General features: G+C 42.6%; 1 protein-coding gene across 1 annotated transcript in view; it reads left to right on the top strand.

Moving 5' to 3' along the window:
- LOC121561532 overlaps positions 1-21,807 on the top strand; it is a 152,114-nt gene that overhangs the window by 56,969 nt on the left and 73,338 nt on the right. The window contains exons 10-12 of the mRNA XM_045213920.1: positions 2,585-3,104; positions 9,685-9,782; positions 9,883-10,072. Coding sequence (XP_045069855.1) covers positions 2,585-3,104; positions 9,685-9,782; positions 9,883-10,072 — 808 coding nt within the window. The remainder of the gene's footprint in view (positions 1-2,584; positions 3,105-9,684; positions 9,783-9,882; positions 10,073-21,807) is intronic.

Below are 21,807 nucleotides of genomic sequence, written 5' to 3'. Positions count from 1 at the left end.
CCTCTCCTCTCCTCTCCTCTCCTCTCCTCTCCTCTCCTCTCCTCTCCTCTCGCTCCCTTCTAGCTCCCCTCTAGCTCCCTTCTAGCTCCCCTCTAGCTCTCCTCTCCTCTCCTCCCCTCAAGCTCTCCTCTCCTCTCCTCTAGCTTCCCTCTAGCTCTCCTCTCCTCTCCTCTAGCTCTCCTCTAGCTCTCCTCTCCTCTCCTCTCCTCTCCTCTCCTCTCCTCTCCTCTCCTCTCCTCTCCTCTCCTCTAGCTCTCCTCTCCTCTCCTCTCCTCTCCTCTCCTCTCCTCTCCTCTCCTCTAGCTCTCCTCTAGCTCTCCTCCCCTCTAGATCCCCTCTAGCTCTCCTCTCCTCTAGCTCTCCTCTCCTCTCCTCTAGCTCTCCTCTAGCTCTCCTCTCCTCTCCTCTAGCTCTCCTCTAGCTCTCCTCTCCTCTAGCTCTCCTCTCCTCTAGCTCTCCTCTCCTCTCCTCTAGCTCTCCTCTAGCTCTCCTCTCCTCTCCTCTCCTCTAGCTCTCCTCTAGCTCTCATCTCCTCTAGATCCCCTCTAGCTCTCCTCTCCTCTAGCTCTCCTCTCCTCTCCTCTAGCTCTCCTCTAGCTCTCCTCTCCTCTCCTCTCCTCTAGCTCTCATCTAGCTCTCCTCTCCTCTAGTTCTCCGCTACATAGCAACTTTATCATCTAACATGATGTAGGTACAGATTCTCCTAATCGTTGTTTCCTCAGCCATTTGTCATGCACTCCCTTTGCTCCCCTCTAGCTTTCCTCTCCACTAACTCCACTCTAGCTCTCCTCTCCTCTAGCTCTCATCCCCTCTAGATCCTCTCTAGCTCTCCTCTCCTCTAGCTCTCCTCCCCTCTAGCTCTCATCCCCTCTAGATCCTCTCTAGCTCTCCTCTCCTCTAACTCCACTCTAGCTCTCCTCTCCTCTCCTCTAATTCCACACTAGCTCTCCTCTCCTCTAGCTCTCATCTAGCTGTCCTCTCCTCTAGTTCTCCTCTACATAGCAACTTTATCATCTAACATGATGTAGGTACAGATTATCCTAATCATTGTTTCCTTAGCCATTTGTCATGCACTACTCTAGCTCTCCTCTCCTCTCCTCTCCTCTCCTCTCCTCTCCTCTCCTCTCCTCTCCTCTAGCTCTCCTCTCCTCTCCTCTCCTCTTCTCTAGCTCTCCTCCCCTCTAGATCCCCTCTTGCTCTCCTCTCCTCTAGCTCTCCTCTCCTCTCCTCTCCTCCCCTCTAGCTCTCCTCCCCTCTAGCTCTCCTCTAGCTATCCTCTCCTCTAGCTCTCCTCTCCTCTCCTCTAGCTCTCCTCTAGCTCTCCTCCCCTCTAGCTCTCCTCTCCTCTCCTCTCCTCTCCTCTCCTCTCCTCTCCTCTCCTCTCCTCTCCTCTAGCTCCCCTATAGCTCTCCTCCCCTCTAGCTCTCTCCTCTCCTCTCCTCTCCTCTCCTCTCTCCTCTCCTCCTCTCCTCTCTCTCCTCTCCTCTCCTCTCCTCTCCTCTCCTCTCCTCTCTCCTCTCCTCTCCTCTAGCTCCTCTAGCTCTCCTCTCCTCTCCTCTCCTCTCCTCTCCTCTCCTCTCCTCTCCTCTCCTCTCCTCTCCTCTCCTCTCCTCTCCTCTCCTCTCCTCTCCTCTCCTCTAGCTCCCCTATAGCTCTCCTCCCCTCTAGCTCTCCTCTCTCCTCTCCTCTCCTCTCCTCTCCTCTCCTCTCCTCTCCTCTCCTCTCCTCTCCTCTCCTCTCCTCCTAGCTCCCCCTATAGCTCTCCTCCCTCTAGCTCTCTCTCCTCTCCTCTCCTCTCCTCTCCTCTCCTCTCCTCTCTCCTCCTCTCTCTCTCCTCTCCTCTCCTCTCTAGCTCCTCATAGCTCTCCTCCTCTAGCTCTCCTCTCCTCTCTCTCCTCTCCTCTCCTCTCCCTCTCTCTCTCTCCTCTCCTCTCCTCTCCTCTCCTCTCCTCTCCTCTAGCTCCCCTATAGCTCTCTCCTCTAGCTCTCCTCTCCTCTCCTCTCTCTCTCTCTCCCTCTCCTCTAGCTCCCTATAGCTCTCCTCCCTCTAGCTCTCCCTCTCCTCTCCTCTCCTCTCCTCTCTCCTCTCCCCTCCTCTCTCTCTCCTCTCCTCTCCCTCTCCTCTCCTCTCCTCCCCTCTAGCTCCCCTCTAGTTCTCCTCCCCTCTAGTTCTCCTCCCCTCTAGCTCTCCTCCCCTCTAGCTCTCCTCTCCTCTATCTCTCCTCTCCTCTCCTCTCCTCTCCTCTCCTCTCCTCTCCTCTCCTCTAGGTTCCTCTAGCCTCTCATGTTGGTGGGCTATGTTTGGATCCAGATAATGACATAACCATCTCTCTCTTATCTGATCTGCTGTTAATGGTTTCAGGGCTATTTTAGCTTTACATAAATAGACAAATACTGTCAAAATAGTCAGGGCCAATAGTTGGGTTACAGGGCCCTGTACTGTGAGTTGGCTCTAGCTGCACCCTATTGCCTTTCGACTAAAGCTAAAGGGAACGGGATGCCATTTAGGGCACAACGTCTGTGTTCTGAGTTCTACTGATGACAGGTTTAATACTAACCCTCCTGCTGCTCTCCCTCCCTACAGGAACCACGGACTCACTCCCTCTCCTCTTGGCTCCCGAACCACGCTGCCGCCCTCCCTCGCCCCCTCCCCTCTTGGCTCCCGAATCACGCTGCCGCTCTCCCTCACTCCCTCTCCTCTTGGCTCCCAACCACGCTGCCGCCCTCCTCGCCCCCTCCTCTTGGCTCCCCGAATCACGCTGCACGCCCTCCTCACTCCCTCTCCTCTTGGCTCCCAAACCACGCTGCCGCCCTCCCTCACTCCCTCTCCTCTTGGCTCCCGAACCACGCTGCCGCCCTCCCTCACTCCCTCTCCTCTTGGCTCCCGAACCACGCTGCCGCCCTCCCTCACTCCCTCTCCTCTTGGCTCCCGAACCACGCAGCCGCCCTCCCTCGCCCCCTCCCCTCTTGCCTCAGGGTTCACCAGGGAAGACGGAGACTCCCTGACCCAGACCATAGAACGCCAGGGCAGCGTGGGAACTGAGCCACACAGGATCATGGAAAAGGAGGTGAAGGAAGAACAGAACAGGCTGAAAGGCTGTATGGTGAGTAGATATCATCAGTAGACTGGTATTCAGCCAACACCTTAACACTGGTTCAGGATCAGTCACTGACAGGATGTATGGTGACTAGATATCATCAGTAGACTGGTATTCAGCCAACACCTTAACACTGGTTCAGGATCAGTAACTGACAGGATGTATGGTGACTAGATATCATCAGTAGACTGGTATTCAGCCAACACCTTAACACTGGTTCAGGATCAGTAACTGACAGGCTGTATGGTGATTACTTACAGTGGGGGGAAAAGTATTTAGTCAGCCACCAATTGTGCAAGTTCTCCCACTTAAAAAGATGAGAGAGGCCTGTAATTTTCATCATAGGTACACATCAACTATGACGGACAAAATGAGAAAAAAAAATCCAGAAAATCACATTGTAGGATTTTTAATGAATTTATTTGCAAATTATGGTGGAAAATAAGTATTTGGTCAATAACAAAAGTTTCTCAACGTTTTCTTTAAGTCTTCACAAGGTTTTCACACACTGTTGCTGGTATTTTGGCCCATTCCTCCATGCAGATCTCCTCTAGAGCAGTGATGTTTTGGGGCTGTCGCTGGGCAACACAGACTTTCAACTCCCTCCAAAGATTTTCTATGGGGTTGATTCTTACGAAGCCACTCCTTCGTTGCCCGGGCGGTGTGTTTGGGATCATTGTCATGCTGAAAGACCCAGCCACGTTTCATCTTCAATGCCCTTGCTGATGGAAGGAGGTTTTCACTCAAAATCTCACGATACATGGCCCCATTCATTCTTTCCTTTACACGGATCAGTCGTCCTGGTCCCTTTGCAGAAAAACAGCCCCAAAGCATGATGTTTCCACCCCCATGCTTCACAGTAGGTATGGTGTTCTTTGGACGCAACTCAGCATTCTTTGTCCTCCAAACACGACAAGTTGAGTTTTTACCAAAAAGTTCTATTTTGGTTTCATCTGACCATATGACATTCTCCCAATCCTCTTCTGGATCATCCAAATGCACTCCAGCAAACTTCAGACGGGCCTGGACATGTACTGGCTTAAGCAGGGGACACGTCTCGCACTGCAGGATTTGAGTCCCTGGGCGGGCGTAGTGTGTTACTGATGGTAGGCTTTGTTACTTTGGTCCCAGCTCTCTGCAGGTCATTCACTAGGTCCCCCCGTGTGGTTCTGGGATTTTTGCTCACCGTTCTTGTGATCATTTTGACCCCACGGGGTGAGATCTTGCGTGGAGCCCCAGATCGAGGGGAGATTATCAGTGGTCTTGTATGTCTTCCATTTCCTAATAATTGCTCCCACAGTTGATTTCTTCAAACCAAGCTGCTTACCTATTGCAGATTCAGTCTTCCCAGCCTGGTGCAGGTCTACAATTTTGTTTCTGGTGTCCTTTGACAGCTCTTTGGTCTTGGCCATAGTGGTGTTTGGAGTGTGACTGTTTGAGGTTGTGGACAGGGTGTCTTTTATACTGATAAAAAGTTCAAACAGGTGCCATTAATACAGGTAACGAGTGGAGGACAGAGGAGCCTCTTAAAGAAGAAGTTACAGGTCTGTGAGAGCCAGAAATCTTGCTTGTTTGTAGGTGACCAAATACTTATTTTCCACCATAATTTGCAAATAAATTCATTAAAAATCCTACAATGTGATTTTCTTGATTTATTTTCTCAATTTGTCTGTCATAGTTGACGTGTACCTATGATGAAAATTACAGGCCTCTCTCATCTTTTTAAGTGGGAGAACATGCACAATTGGTGGCTGACTAAATACTTTTTTTCCCCACTGTATACTCAGTAGACTGGTACTCAGTCAACATCTTAACACTGGTGTTGGATCAGTCCTCCCCTACTCCTCCCCTACTCCTCCCCTACTCCTTCCCACTCCTCCCCTACTCCTCCCCTACTCCTTCCCACTCCTCCCCTACTCCTCCCCTACTCCTCCCACTCCGCCCCTACTCCTCCCCTACTCCTTCCCACTCCTCCCCTACTCCTTCCCACTCCTCCCCTACTCCTTCCCACTCCTCCCCTACTCCTCCCCTACTCCTTCCCACTCCTCCCCTACTCCTCCCCTACTCCTCCCTACTCCTCCCCTACTCCTCCCCACTCACTCCCCTACCCTTCTACTCCTTCCCACTCCTCCCCTACTCCTCCCCTACTCCTTCCCACTCCTCCCCTACTCCTTCCCACTCCTCCCCTACTCCTCCCCTACTCCTTCCTACTCCTTCCTACTCCTCCCCTACTCATCCCCACTCCTCCCCTACTCCTCCCCTACTCCTTCCCACTCCTCCCCTACTCCTTCCTACTCCTTCCCACTCCTCCCCTACTCCTCCCCTACTCCTTCCCTCCTCCCCTACTCCTTCCCACTCCTCCCCTACTCCTCCCCTACTCCTTCCTACTCCTTCCTACTCCTCCCCTACTCATCTCCACTCCTCCCTACTCCTCCCCTACTCCTCCCCTACTCCTTCCTACTCCTCCCCCTACTCCTTCCCACTCCTCCCCTACTCCTTCCCACTCCTTCCCACCTCCTCCCCTACTCCTCCCCTACTCCTTCCTACTCCTCCCCTACTCCTCCCCCACTCCTTCCTACTCCTCCCCTACTCCTTCCCACTCCTCCCCTACTCCTCCCCTACTCCTTCCTACTCCTCCCCTACTCCTTCCTACTCCTCCCCTACTCCTCCCCTACTCCTTCCCACTCCTCCCCTACTCCTCCCCTACTCCTCCCCTACTCCTCCCCACTCCTCCCCTACTCCTCCCCTACTCCTTCCTACTCCTCCCCTACTCCTTCCTACTCCTCCCCTACTCCTCCCCTACTCCTTCCCACTCCTCCCCTACTCCTCCCCTACTCCTCCCCTACTCCTCCCCACTCCTCCCCTACTCCTTCCCTACTCCTTCCCACTCCTCCCCTACTCCTTCCCTACTCCTTCCCAGTCCTTCCTACCCTTCCCCTACTCCTTCCCAGTCCTCCCCTACTCCTCCCCTACTCCTTCCCACTCCTCCCCTACTCCTCCCCTACTCCTCCCCTACTCCTTCCTACTCCTCCCCTACTCCTTCCCACTCCTCCCCTACTCCTTCCCTACTCCTTACCAGTCCTCCCCTTCTCCTTCCGTACTCCTTCCATGTACTTCCCTACACATCCCCTAGTCATTCCCTAATCCTCCCCTACTCATTCCCTACTCATCCCATACTCCTCCCTTATTCATTCCCTACTCTTTCCCTACTCCCCCTTCTCATTCCCTACTCCTTTCCAGTCCTCCCCTACTCATTCCCTACTCATTCCCAGCCCCTATGACCATAATCCATTGTGTACTTACTTGTCTGCTGTGTTTCTATAGGCCTGTTACGTTATGTTAGTGTGGGGCAGACACAGAGAGAAGAGACAGAGGAATGCATGATGGAGAGGGATAGAGAGCAGCTGCTACGATCTAAGTGATTGATAGTTGGTATTCAGCAGTCATAAAAGTCTGCCTTATTTACTTTGAAGAACTACTAAAATAGTGATTTAGTCAGACAGCAGCTCTATAGAGATGAGATGATGACTTGGAATGAAATAATAAAGTCATCAAATAAAGCTAATGGAATCTAAACAACAACTTAAATATTTTATTATAGTAAAGAAATATGAATAAATTATGGTTAATAAGTGTAGACTGTAATGGGTTAATGAATGAATTTCAATATAACAAAGAGAGCTGGAAATAATGATTGAGAGGTGTATAATTGTGGGCTTCGTGCACATAGCCTGCTAGTTCGTCTCTCTCTTCTATAAACTCGGCGATTGCTGATGTTTCATCAACATTCATTCAACCAATTCATTAACATTCATTCAACCAATTCATTAACATTCATTCAACCAATTCATTAACATTCATTCAACCAATTCATTAACATTCATTCAACCAATTCATTAACATTCATTCAACCAATTCATTAACATTCATTCAACCAATTCATTAACATTCATTCAACCAATTCATTAACATTCATTCAACCAATTCATTAACATTCATTCAACCAATTCATTAACATTCATTCAACCAATTCATTAAAAATTCATTCAACCAATTCATTAACATTCATTCAACCAATTCATTAACATTCATTCAACCAATTCATTAACATTCATTCAACCAATTCATTAACATTCATTCAACCAATTCATTAACATTCATTCAACCAATTCATTAACATTCATTCAACCAATTCATTAACACTCATTCAACCCATTCATTAACATTAATTGTACATTATATGGTAGAATAGAAGGGAAGGGAGAGAAGGGAGAGAGCAACGGAGATAAAATTACAATTTCAGCGTCTTACGCTGTATCCCATTTGATCTCTCCCAGTTTCTTTTTTCACATATGGGCCATTTCAATTATTCCCACCCACCCAGGCCTTCCCATAGCTTTTTCTATATGGGGTAAAATTCTCTGCATTTGAGAGGTCTCTGATCATGTCGTTGTTGATGTAGATCCGATTGTCCTCATAAATCAAAGGTCCGACGTTTTGGCTGGCCAGTCATAGAACTTTATATTTGTACCTATAGTTTAGGAACTTTGTGATGATGCCCTTTGGTTTGCTGCTCGTGTCCCCTCTCTGGCCGCCTGTTCGATGTGCTTGTTTGATTGTGGGATCCCCTGTTTGATTGTGGGATCCCCTGTTCGATGTGCTTGTTTGATTGTGGGATCCCCTGTTTGATTGTGGGATCCCCTGTTCGATGTGCTTGTTTGATTATGGGATCCCCTGTTCGATGTGCTTGTTTGATTGTGGGATCCCCTGTTTGATTGTGGGATCCCCTGTTCGATGTGCTTGTTTGATTATGGGATCCCCTGTTCGATGTGCTTGTTTGATTGTGGGATCCCCTGTTCGATGGGATCCCCTGTTCGATGTGCTTGTTTGATTGTGGGATCCCCTGTTTGATTGTGGGATCCCCTGTTCGATGTGCTTGTTTGATTATGGGATCCCCTGTTCGATGTGCTTGTTTGATTGTGGGATCCCCTGTTTGATGTGCTTGTTTGATTGTGGGATCCCCTGTTTGATTGTGGGATCCCCTGTTTGATTGTGGGATCCCCTGTTTGATTGTGGGATCCCCTGTTTGATTGTGGGATCCCCTGTTTGATTGTGGGATCCCCTGTTTGATTGTGGGATCCCCTGTTTGATTGTGGGATCCCCTGTTTGATTGTGGGATCCCCTGTTTGATTATGGGATCCCCTGTTCGATGTGCTTGTTTGATTGTGGGATCCCCTGTTTGATTATGGGATCCCCTGTTTGATGTGCTTGTTTGATTGTGGGATCCCCTGTTTGATTGTGGGATCCCCTGTTTGATTGTGGGATCCCCTGTTTGATTGTGGGATCCCCTGTTTGATTGTGGGATCCCCTGTTTGATTGTGGAATCCCCTGTTTGATTGTGGGATCCCTGTTTGATTGTGGGATCCCCTGTTTGATTATGGGATCCCCTGTTCGATGTGCTTGTTTGATTGTGGGATCCCCTGTTTGATTATGGGATCCCCTGTTTGATGTGCTTGTTTGATTGTGGGATCCCCTGTTTGATTGTGGGATCCCCTGTTTGATTGTGGGATCCCCTGTGAAGTTCTCCTCACTCAGTAGCTGTGGTATTCCCTTTTCCAGGAATTCTTCCTTTCCGGTTGTTCCACAACTTTTGGGGAAATTTATGAAATGAAGAATTGAACGGCGACTGAAGTCCTCCGTCCCGTTTAATCTCTCAGTAAACTCCTTAGTGATTTATTTTTGTTCATCCACGGTATTCTGGAGCTTTTCTCTTGCCGTTTTCTGCAGGGTTAACCCAGTTTCGGCCTCCTCAACCCGTTTGCCCAGTTCAGTCACATCAGTTGTGATTTTTTTGACATCATCAGATGTTTTCTTCATCTGCTTAGACAGTTTCTCAATGCCAGTGCAAAATATCTGTTAGTACTGTCTCTAAACTCACTTTAGTCGAGTCGTCAGCTACTTGGTCCATGGTCGCGTTGTTTCGCTGGGTCTGCTATTCTCTGTTTCTAGATCTACCATTTTCATGACGTTGCAAACATAAAGTTTCAGTTATTTCTTCACTTTAGAGTCGAGTTCTTTCCTATTTAAGAGGCGTATTTGAGTAAAGAAAAGGAATACCAAACGAATCACCTTCACCCGACTACCTCACAGTCGCCAAACAGGAAATGTATCAAGCAAGAATTTAGCTTGGACTGTCTGGGAGTGGTCTGAGTGGGGAGGGGAAAATGGAAAACTAGTTGTTATTGGCAGAGAGGTTTGGAACTCTCTTTCTTATTGGTCTATTAACTAATTTACTGCCTGGTGATGTGACCATGGTAGGCCAAAACTCCATCCCTCCAAAACAGGATGAAATTTCAGGCGGTCTTTTAAAACAGCTCTTACAGTAAAAGGGCATTATCATCATGTTCACAGTATTATCCCAACCTCATAGTGTGGAAATATACACTGAGAATATGCAATATCAGGAAGATGTTCCTAATGTTTGGTATACTCAGTGTACTGTATATCCAACACAGGAAAATCCCGTTTTTGATTGCACTGGGCCTTTAACACAGCCTGTGTGTCTTCTCTATGGTCTTCTCTCCAGAGCCTTGGACATTACTGTGGCCCTGCACCTTCCCCCCTGAGCCACAGAGCCTGCATGGATGATGTCATCATAGCAAGAAAAGACTCAGACTTTGAAAGGTGACATGTCAGCTCCATGGCTTCTGCTCTCAGCCTCTGTCATGATGGAAGTCAGTCAGAGGTTTAATTGGAGTCACATGTACATGTGTTTACTTTACAGCAGGACAAAGCAGTCTGGAGCCCACCCACAGCTGGAGCCCCGGCTGCAGCCTGAAGCCACTCCGTCCCGGCAAGGCCAACCAAAGCTCCGCCTACAGATCCCAGAGCCCTACACCAACCTCCAATCAAGCCTAAAACCGCGCCCATATTACCAGATGCAGCTCCAGAAGTTCACTGTTTCTGCAGACAAGGTACCTGTCCTGACAGACACCCTGCAACACGTACCTGCATCTACACTACTTCACTACTGAAAACACACCTGCATCTACACCACTTCACAACTCCAAACACACCTGCATCTACACTACTTCACTACTCCAAACACAACTACATCTACACTACTTCACTACTCCAAACACACCTACATCTACACTACTTCAGTACTTCACTACTTCAAACACACCTACATCTACACTACTTCACTAATCCAAACACACCTACATCTACACTACTTCACTACTCCAAACACACCTACATCTTCACTACTTCACTACTCAAAACACACCTACATCTACACTACTTCACTACTCCAAACACACCTGCATCTACACTACTTCACTACTCCAAACACACGTACATCTACACTACTTAACTACTTCACTACTCCAAACACACCTACATCTACACTACTTCACAACTCAAAACACACCTGCATCTACTCTACTTCACTACTTCACTACTTCAAACACACCTATATCTACACTACTTCACTACTCCAAACACACCTGCATCTACACTATTTTACTACTCCAAACACACCTACATCTACACTACTTCACTACTCCAAACACACCTATATCTAAACTACTTCACTACTCCAAACACACCTGCATCTACACTACTTCACTACTCCAAACACACCTACATCTACCCTACTTCACTACTCCAAACACACCTACATCTACACTACTCCAAACACACCTACATCTACACTACTTCACTACTAAAAACACACCAGCATCTACTCTACTTCACTACTCCAAACACACCTGCATCCACACTACTTCACTACTCCAAACACACCTACATATACACTACTTCACGACTCCAAACACACCCATATCTACACTACTTCACTATTCCAAACACACCTTCATCTACACTACTTCACTACTCCAAAGACACCTGCATCTACACTACATTGGACTCAAATCACACATACAACTAGACTATTAAACTAATCAAAACACGTCTGCAACTAGACTACTCCAAACACACCTGCATCTAAGCTACTCAAACACACTTGCAATTATATCACTTTACTACTCCAAACACACATCCATCTACAATACCTCACTATTGCAAACACACCTGCATCGAAACTACTCCACTGCTCCAAACACACCTGGAACTAGACTGCTCCAAACACACCTGCATCTACACTACTTCACTACTCCAAACACACCTGCATCTACACTACTTCACTACTCCAAACACACCTGCATCTACAGTACTTCACTACTCCAAACACACTTACATCTACACTACTTCACTACTCCAAACACACCTGTATCTACACTACTTCACTACTTCACTACTCCAAACACACTACTTCACTACTTCACTACTACAAACACACCTTTATCTTCACTACTTCACTACTTCACTACTCCAAACACACCTGCATCTACACTACTTCACTACTCCAAACACACCTGCATCTACACTACTTCACTACTCCAAACACACCTACATCTTCACTACTTCACTACTCAAAACACACCTACATCTACACTACTTCACTACTCCAAACACACCTGCATCTACACTACTTCACTACTCCAAACACACGTACATCTACACTACTTAACTACTTCACTACTCCAAACACACCTACATCTACACTACTTCACAACTCAAAACACACCTGCATCTACTCTACTTCACTACTTCACTACTTCAAACACACCTATATCTACACTACTTCACTACTCCAAACACACCTGCATCTACACTATTTTACTACTCCAAACACACCTACATCTACACTACTTCACTACTCCAAACACACCTATATCTAAACTACTTCGCTACCCAAACACACCTGCATGCTACACTTACTTCACTACTCCAAACACACCTACATCTACCCATTTCACTACTCCCAAACACACCTACATCTACACTTACTCCAAACACATCTACATCTACACTACTTCACTACTAAAAACACACCAGCATCTACTCTACTTCACTACTCCAAACACACCTGCATCCACACTACTTCACTACTCCAAACACACCTACATATACACTACTTCACGACTCCAAACACACCCATATCTACACTACTTCACTACTCCAAACACACCTTCATCTACACTACTTCACTACTCCAAAGACACCTGCATCTACACTACATTGGACTCAAATACACATACAACTAGACTATTAAACTAATCAAAACACGTCTGCAACTAGACTACTCCAAACACACCTGCATCTAAGCTACTCAAACACACTTGCAATTATATCACTTTACTACTCCAAACACACATCCATCTACAATACCTCACTATTGCAAACACACCGCATCGAAACACTCCATTGCTCCAAACACACCTGGAACTAGACTGCTCCAAACACACCTGCATCTACACTACTTCACTACTCCAAACACACCTGCATCTACACTACTTCACTACTCTAAACACACCTGCATCTACAGTACTTCTACACTCCAAACACACTACATCTACACTTACTTCACTACTCCAAACACACCTATCTACACTACTTCACTACTTCACTACTCCAAACACACTACTTCACTATTTCACTACTACAAACACACCTTTATCTTCACTACTTCACTACTTCACTACTCCAAACACACCTGCATCTACACTACTTCACTACTCCAAACACACCTGCATCTACACTACTTCACTACTCCAAACACACCTACATCTACACTACTTTACCACTCCAAACACACCTGCATCTACACTACTTCACTACTCCAAACAAACCTACATCTACACTACTTCACTACTTCAAACACACCTGCATCTACACTACTTCACTACTCCAAACACACCTGCATCTGCACTACTTCACTACTCCAAACACACATACATCTACACTACTTCACTACTCCAAACACACCTACATCTACACTACTTCACTACTTCACTACTTCAAACACACCTACATCTACACTACTTCACTACTCCAAACACACCTACATCTACACTACTTCACTACTCCAAACACACCTGCATTTACACTACTTCACTACTCCAAACACACCTGCATCTACATTACTTCACTACTCCAAACACACCTCCATCTACACTACTTCACTACTCCAAACACACCTACATCTACACTACTTCACTACTCCAAACACACCTCCATCTACACTACCTCACTATTCCAAACACACCTGCATCAAAACTATTCCGCTGCTCCAAACACATCTGGAACTAGACTACTCCAAACACACCTGCATCTAAACTAATCCACAGCTCCAAACACACATACACATAGACTACTCCACTACTCCAAACACACCTACATCTACACTACTCCAAATACCTGTAAGTAGACTACTCCAAACACATCTGCATCTACATTACTCCAAACACTTCCTGCAACTAGACTTCATCACTACTCCAAACACACCTACAATGTCAATACTCCACTACGCCAATCATACCTGCATATACACTACTCAAAACACACCTGTATCTACAGTTCTCCAAACAGCATCTACATTACTCCACTACTCCAAACATCTGCAACGACATTACTCAAAACACAGCTGCATATACACTAATCTAAACACACCAGTATCTACAATACCCTAATCACACCTGCATCTACACTACTCCGCAGCTCCAAACACACCTGCAACTACACTACTCCAAACACACCTGCATCTACACTACTCCAAACACACCTGCATCTACACTACTACAAACACACTTGCATCTACTGTACTCAAAACACATCTGCAACTAGATTATGCCAAACTCACCTGCATCTGTGCAACCCAAACACACCTACAACGAGACTACTTTATTATTCCAAACACACCTCAGTCTAAAATACTTCACTATTCCAAACGAACCTTGCAACTAGACAACTCCAAACACACTTGCATCTACACTAATCAAAACACACCTGCAACTAGACAACTCCAAACACACCTGCATCTATGTTACCCAAACACATTTGAAACTAGACTACTCCAAACACACTTGCATCTAAACTACTCTAAACATTCCTGCTTCTACACTACTCCAATCACAGCTGCATCTAAACTATTCCAAACATACCTGCATTTATGCTTCTCCAAAGACACCTGCATCTACACTACATTGGACTCAAATCACACATGCAACTAGACTATTAAACTAATCAAAACACATCTGCAACTAGACTACTCCAAACACACCTGCATCTATGCTACTCAAACACACTTGCAATTATACCACTTTACTACTCCAAACACACCTCCATCTACAATACCTCACTATTGCAAACACACCTGCTTCTACACTACTTCACTACTCCAAACACACCTACATCTACACTACTTCACTACTTCACTACTCCAAACACACTACTTCACTACTTCACTACTCCAAACATACCTTCAGCTTCACTACTTCACTACTTCACTACTCCAAACACACCTACATCTACACTACTTCACTACTTCACTACTCCAAACACACCTGCATCTACACTACTTCACTACTCCAAACACACCTGCATCTATACTACTTCACTACTCCAAACACACCTCCGTCTACACTACTTCACTACTCCAAACTCACCTGCATCTAAACTAATCCACTGCTCCAAACACACATGCACATAGACTACTCCACTACTCCAAACACACATACATCTACACTACTCCAAACACCTGTAAGTAGACTACTCCAAACACATCTGCATCTACATTACTCCAAACACTTCCTGCAACTAGACTACCTCACTACTCCAAACACACCTACAACGTCACTACTCCAATACGCCAATCATACCTGCATATACACTACTCAAAACACACCTGTATCTACAGTACTCCAAACAACATCTACACTACTCCACTACTCCAAACACATCAGCATTTACACTTCTCAACAACTCCAAACACACCTGCATCTATGCTACTCCAAACACACCTGCATCTACACCACTCCAAACACACCTGTATCAACACTTGTCCACTACTCCAAACACACCTGCAACTACACTACTCCAAACACACCTGCATCTATGCAACTACAAACACACTTGCATCTACTCTACTCAAAACACACCTGCAACTAGACTACTCCAAACTCACCTGAATATGTGCAACCCAAACACACCTACAACGAGACTACTTTATTACTCCAAACACACCTCAGTCTACAATACTTCACTATTCCAAACAAACCTGCAACTAGACAACTCCAAACACACCTGCACCTACACTACACAAAACACACCTGCATCTACACTACTCCACTACTCCAATTACACCTGCATCTACACTACTCCACAACTCCAAACACACCTGCATCTACACTACTCCAAACACACCTGCATCTACACTACTCCTACCACACCTGCATCTACAATACTCCACTACTCCAAACACACCTGCAGCTAAACTACTCCAAACACACCTGCATCTACACTACTCCAAACACACCTGCATCTACACTACTCCTACCACACCTGCATCTACAATATTCCACTACTCCAAACACACCTGCAGCTAAACTACACCACCACTCCGAACACAAATGCAACTAAATTACTCCAGTACTCTAGATTACTACAATACTCAAAAGACGCCTGAAACTAGACTGCTCTGCATCTACACTACTCCAAACACACCTACTGTGCATCTACACTAGTCCAAACACACCTACTGTGCATCTACACTACTCCAAACACACTTACACCTTCACCACTGTTACAACTGTTCCTTGAGTTTATATTCACCAGTTAGGCCAGTCTTCCCATTGTAACTCCACATTTTACCCCTACTCTACTACCCAACTACCCAACCTTTCTTACACTTCTACCAATGCTATATTGCACAACCACCCATCCTTTATCACTAATCCTTAATGTTAGATTAATTTGTATTTTAAGAATAATGACTAAAGGATTTCACCCCAAATACAGTATAAATGTGTGAACGGTGTTAGAGTTATAATGTAGTGGCACCCCACTAACAGAGGGGGGTGGGACTAAACATTCCAGGGTGAAGGAGACTGAGAAAACGGGTTAAAAAAGCCTCCTAAAGGTGGGTGGAGCAAAGTGCCTTTGTGTGTCAAGGGGTATAAAACAGGAGTGTATGGGGTTTTGGCGCCAGAGCTCTCCATGAATAAACATACAGATCATTCTTGCTGGTTGTGGACCTTGAATCATTTATGATTAAAACCAGAGCCTTACAACCCCTGGTAATGATTCAAGCTTAGGTTGAATTAGAGATAGAAATTCTCATGACACTTAATTACAAAACTACCCATTACACAACTATCCACCATTTATTACATTTTACATTTTAGTCATTTAGCAGACGCTCTTATCCAGAGCGACTTACAGTTAGTGAGTGCATACATTTTTCATACTGGCCCCCCGTGGGAATCGAACCCACAACCCTGCCGTTGCAAGCGCCACGCTTTACCCATCCTTTATTACACAACTACCAACTCTTTATAACACAACTACCAACTCTTTATTACACAACTACCAACTCTTTATTACACAACTACCAACTCTTTATTACACAACTACCAACTCTTTATTACACAACTACCAACTCTTTATTACACAACTACCAACTCTTTATTACACAACTACCAACTCTTTTCTTACACAACTACCAACTCTCTTTATTACACAACTACCAACACTTTATTACAACAACTACCAACTCTTTATTACATAACTACCAACTCTTTATTACACAACTACCCACTCATTTATTACACAACTACCAACTCTTTTTATTACACAACTACCAACTCTTTATTACATAACTACCAACTCTTTATTACATAACTACCAACTCTTTATTACACAACTACCAACTCTTTATTACACAACTACCAATCATTTTTATTACACAACTACCAACTCTTTATTACACAACTACCAACTCCTTATTACACAACACCAACTCTTTATTACATAACTACCAACTCTTTATTACACAACTACCAACTCTTTATTACACAACTACCAACTCTTTATTACACAACTACCAACTCTTTATTACATAACTACCAACTCTTTTATTACACAACTACCAACTCTTTATTACACAACTACCAACTCTTTATTACACAGCTACCAACTCTTTATTACACAACTACCAACTCTTTATTACACAACTACCAACTCTTTATTACACATCTACCAACTCTTTTATTACATAGCTACCAACTCTTTATTACACAACTACCAACTCTTTATTACATAACTACCAACTCTTTATTACACAACTACCAACTCTTTATTACACAACTACCAACTTATTACACAACTACCAACTCTTTATTACACAACTACCAACTCTTTATTACACAACTACCAACTCTTTATTACACAACTACCAACTCTTTATTACACAACTACCAACTCTTTATTACACAACTACCAACTCTTTATTACACAACTACCAACTCTTTATTACACAACTACCAACTCTTATTACACAACTACCAACTTTATTACACAACTACCAACTTTTATTACACACTACCAACTCTTTATACACAACTACCAACTCTTTTATTACACAACTACCAACTCTTATTACATAACTACCAACTCTTTATTACAACAACTACCAACTCTTTATTACACAACTACAACTCTTTATTACACAACTACCAACTCTTTATTACACAACTACCAACTCTTTATTACACAACTACCAACTCTTTATTACACAACTACCAACTCTTTATTACACAACTACCAACTCTATTACACAACTACCAACTCTTTATTACACAACTACCAACTCTTTATTACACAACTACCAACTCTTTATTACACAACTACCAACTCTTTATTACACAACTACCAACTCTTTATTACACAACTACCAACTCTTTATTACACAACTACCAACTCTTTATTACACAACTACCAACTCTTTTATTACACAACTACCAACTCTTTATTACACAACTACCAACTCTTTTATTACACAACTACCAACTCTTTATTACACAACTACCAACTCTTATTACACAACTACCAACTCTTTATTACACAACTACCAACTCTTTATTACACAACTACCAACTCTTTATTACACAACTACCAACTCTTTTATTACATAACTACTAACTCTTTATTACACAACTACCAACTCTTTATTACACAACTACCAACTCTTTATTACACAACTACCAACTCTTTATTACACAACTACCAACTCTTTATTACACAACTACCAACTCTTTATTACACAACTACCAACTCTTTATTACACAACTACCAACTCTTTTATTACACAGCTACCAACTCTTTATTACACAACTACCAACTCTTTATTACACAACTACCAACTCTTTATTACATAACTACCAACTCTTTATTACACAACTACTAACTTTTTATTACACAACTACCAACTCTTTATTACACAACTACCAACTCTTTATTACACAACTACCAACTCTTTATTACACAACTACCAACTCTTTATTACACAACTACCAACTCTTTATTACATAACTACCAACTCTTTATTACACAACTACCAACTCTTTATTACACAACTACCAACTCTTTATTACACAACTACCAACTCTTTGTTACACAACTACCAACTCTTTATTACACAACTACCAACTCTTTATTACACAACTCACCAACTCTTTATTACACAACTAGCCAATCTTTATTACACAACTACCAACTCTTTATTACACAACTACCAACTCTTTATTACACAACTACCAACTCTTTATTACACAACTACCAACTCTTTATTACACATAACTACCAACTCTTTTATTACACAACTACCAACTCTTTATTACACAACTACCAACTCTTTATTACACAACTACCAACTCTTTATTACACAACTACCAACTCTTTATTACACAACTACCAACTCTTTATTACATAACTACCAACTCTTTATTACACAACTACCAACTCTTTATTACACAACTACCAACTCTTTATTACACAACTACCAACTCTTTATTACACAACTACCAACTCTTTATTACACAACTACCAACTCTTTATTACACAACTACCAACTCTTTATTACACAACTACCAACTCTTTATTACACAACTACCAACTCATTACACAACTACCAACTCTTTTATTACACAACTACCAACTCTTTATTACATAACTACTAACTCTTTATTACACAACTACCAACTCTTTATTACACAACTACCAACTCTTTATTACACAACTCACCAACTCTTTTATTACACAACTACGAACTCTTTATTACATAACTACTAACTCTTTATTACACAACTACCAACTCTTTATTACACAACTACCAACACTTTTTATTACACAACTACCAACTCTTTTCTTACACAACTACCAACTCTTTATTACACAACTACCAACTCTTATTACACAACTACCAACTCTTTATTACATAACAACCAACTCTTTATTACACAACTACCAACTCTTTATTACACAACTACCAACTCTTTATTACACAACTACCAACTCTTTATTACACAACTACCAACTCTTTATTACATAACTACCAACTCTTTATTACACAACTACCAACTTTATTACACAACTACCTCATTTATTACACAACTACCAACTCTTTATTACACAACTACCAACTCTTTATTACACAACTACCAACTCTTTATTACACAACTACCAACTCCTTATTACACAACTACCAACTTTTATTACACAACTACTAACTCTTTAGTTACACAACTACCAACTCTTTATTACATAACTACCAACTCTTTATTACACAACTACCAACTCTTTATTACACAGCTACCAACTCTTTATTACACAACTACCAACTCTTTATTACAAACTACCAACTCTTTATTACACAACTACCAACTCTTTTATTACACAACTACTAACTCTTTATTACACAACTACCAACACTTTATTACACAACTACCAACTCTTTATTACACAACTACCAACTCTTTATTACACAACTACCAACACTTTATTACACAACTACCAACTCTTTATTACACAACTACCAACTCTTTATTACACAACTACCAACACTTTATTACACAACTACCAACTCTTTATTACACAACTACCAACTCTTTATTACACAACTACCAACTCTTTATTACACAACTACCAACTCTTTATTACACAACTACCAACTCTTTATTACATAACTACCAACTCTTTATTACACAACTACCAACTCTTTATTACACAACTACCAACTCTTTATTACACAACTACCAACACTTTGTTACACAACTACCAACTCTTTATTACACAACTACCAACTCTTTATTACACAACTACCAACCTTTATTACACAACTACCAACTCTTTATTACACAACTACCAACTCTTTATTACACAACTACTAACACTTTATTACACAACTACCAACTCTTTATTACACAACTACCAACTCTTTGTTACACAACTACCAACACTTTATTACACAACTACCAACTCTTTATTACACAACTACCAACTCTTTATTACACAACTACCAACACTTTATTACACAACTACCAACTCTTTTATTACACTAACTACCAACTCTTTATTACACAACTACTAACACTTTATTACACTAACTACCAACTCTTTATTACACAACTACCAACTCTTTATTACACAACTACCAACACTTTATTACACAACTACCAACTCTTTATTACACAACTACCAACTCTTTATTACACAACTACCAACTCTTTATTACACAACTACCAACTCTTTATTACACAACTACCAACTCTTTATTACATAACTACCAACACTTTATTACACAACTACCAACTCTTTATTACACAACTACCAACTCTTTATTACACAACTACCAACACTTTATTACATAACTACCAACTCTTTATTACATAACTACCAACTCTTTATTACACAACTACCAACCTTTATTACACAACTACCAACTCTTTATTACACAACTACCAACTCTTTATTACACAACTACCAACTTTTTATTACACAACTACCAACTCTATTACACAACTACCCAAGCCTTTATTACACAACTACCAACTCTTTATTACACAACTACCAACTCTTTATTACACAACTACCAACTCCTTTATTACACAACTACCAACTCTTTATTACACAACTACCAACTCTTTATTACACAACTACCAACTCTTTATTACACAACTACCAACTCTTTATTACACAACTACCAACTCTTTTTATTACACAACTACCAACTCTTTATTACACAACTACCAACTCTTTATTACACAACTACCAACTCTTTATTACACAACTACCAACTCTTTATTACACAACTACCAACTCTTTATTACACAACTACCAACTCTTTATTACACAACTACCAACTCTTTATTACACAACTACCAACTCTTTATTACACAACTACCAACTCTTTATTACACAACTACCAACTCTTTATTACACAACTACCAACTCTTTATTACACAACTACCAACTCTTTATTACACTAACTACCAACTCTTTATTACACAACTACCAACTTTTTATTACACAACTACTAACACTTTATTACACAACTACCAACTCTTTATTACACAACTACCAACTTTTATTACACAACTACCAACTCTTTATTACACAACTACCAACTCTTTATTACACAACTACCAACTCTTTATTACACAACTACCAACATCTTTATTACACAACTACCAACTCTTTATTACACAACTACCAACTCTTTATTACACAACTACCAACACTTTATTACACA

Source organism: Coregonus clupeaformis, unplaced genomic scaffold, assembly GCF_020615455.1.
Source record: "Coregonus clupeaformis isolate EN_2021a unplaced genomic scaffold, ASM2061545v1 scaf0171, whole genome shotgun sequence".
NCBI lineage: Eukaryota > Metazoa > Chordata > Actinopteri > Salmoniformes > Salmonidae > Coregonus > Coregonus clupeaformis.
The sequence above is the reverse complement of the archived record's forward strand: the minus strand, read 5'-3'. Positions and strand labels throughout refer to the sequence as shown.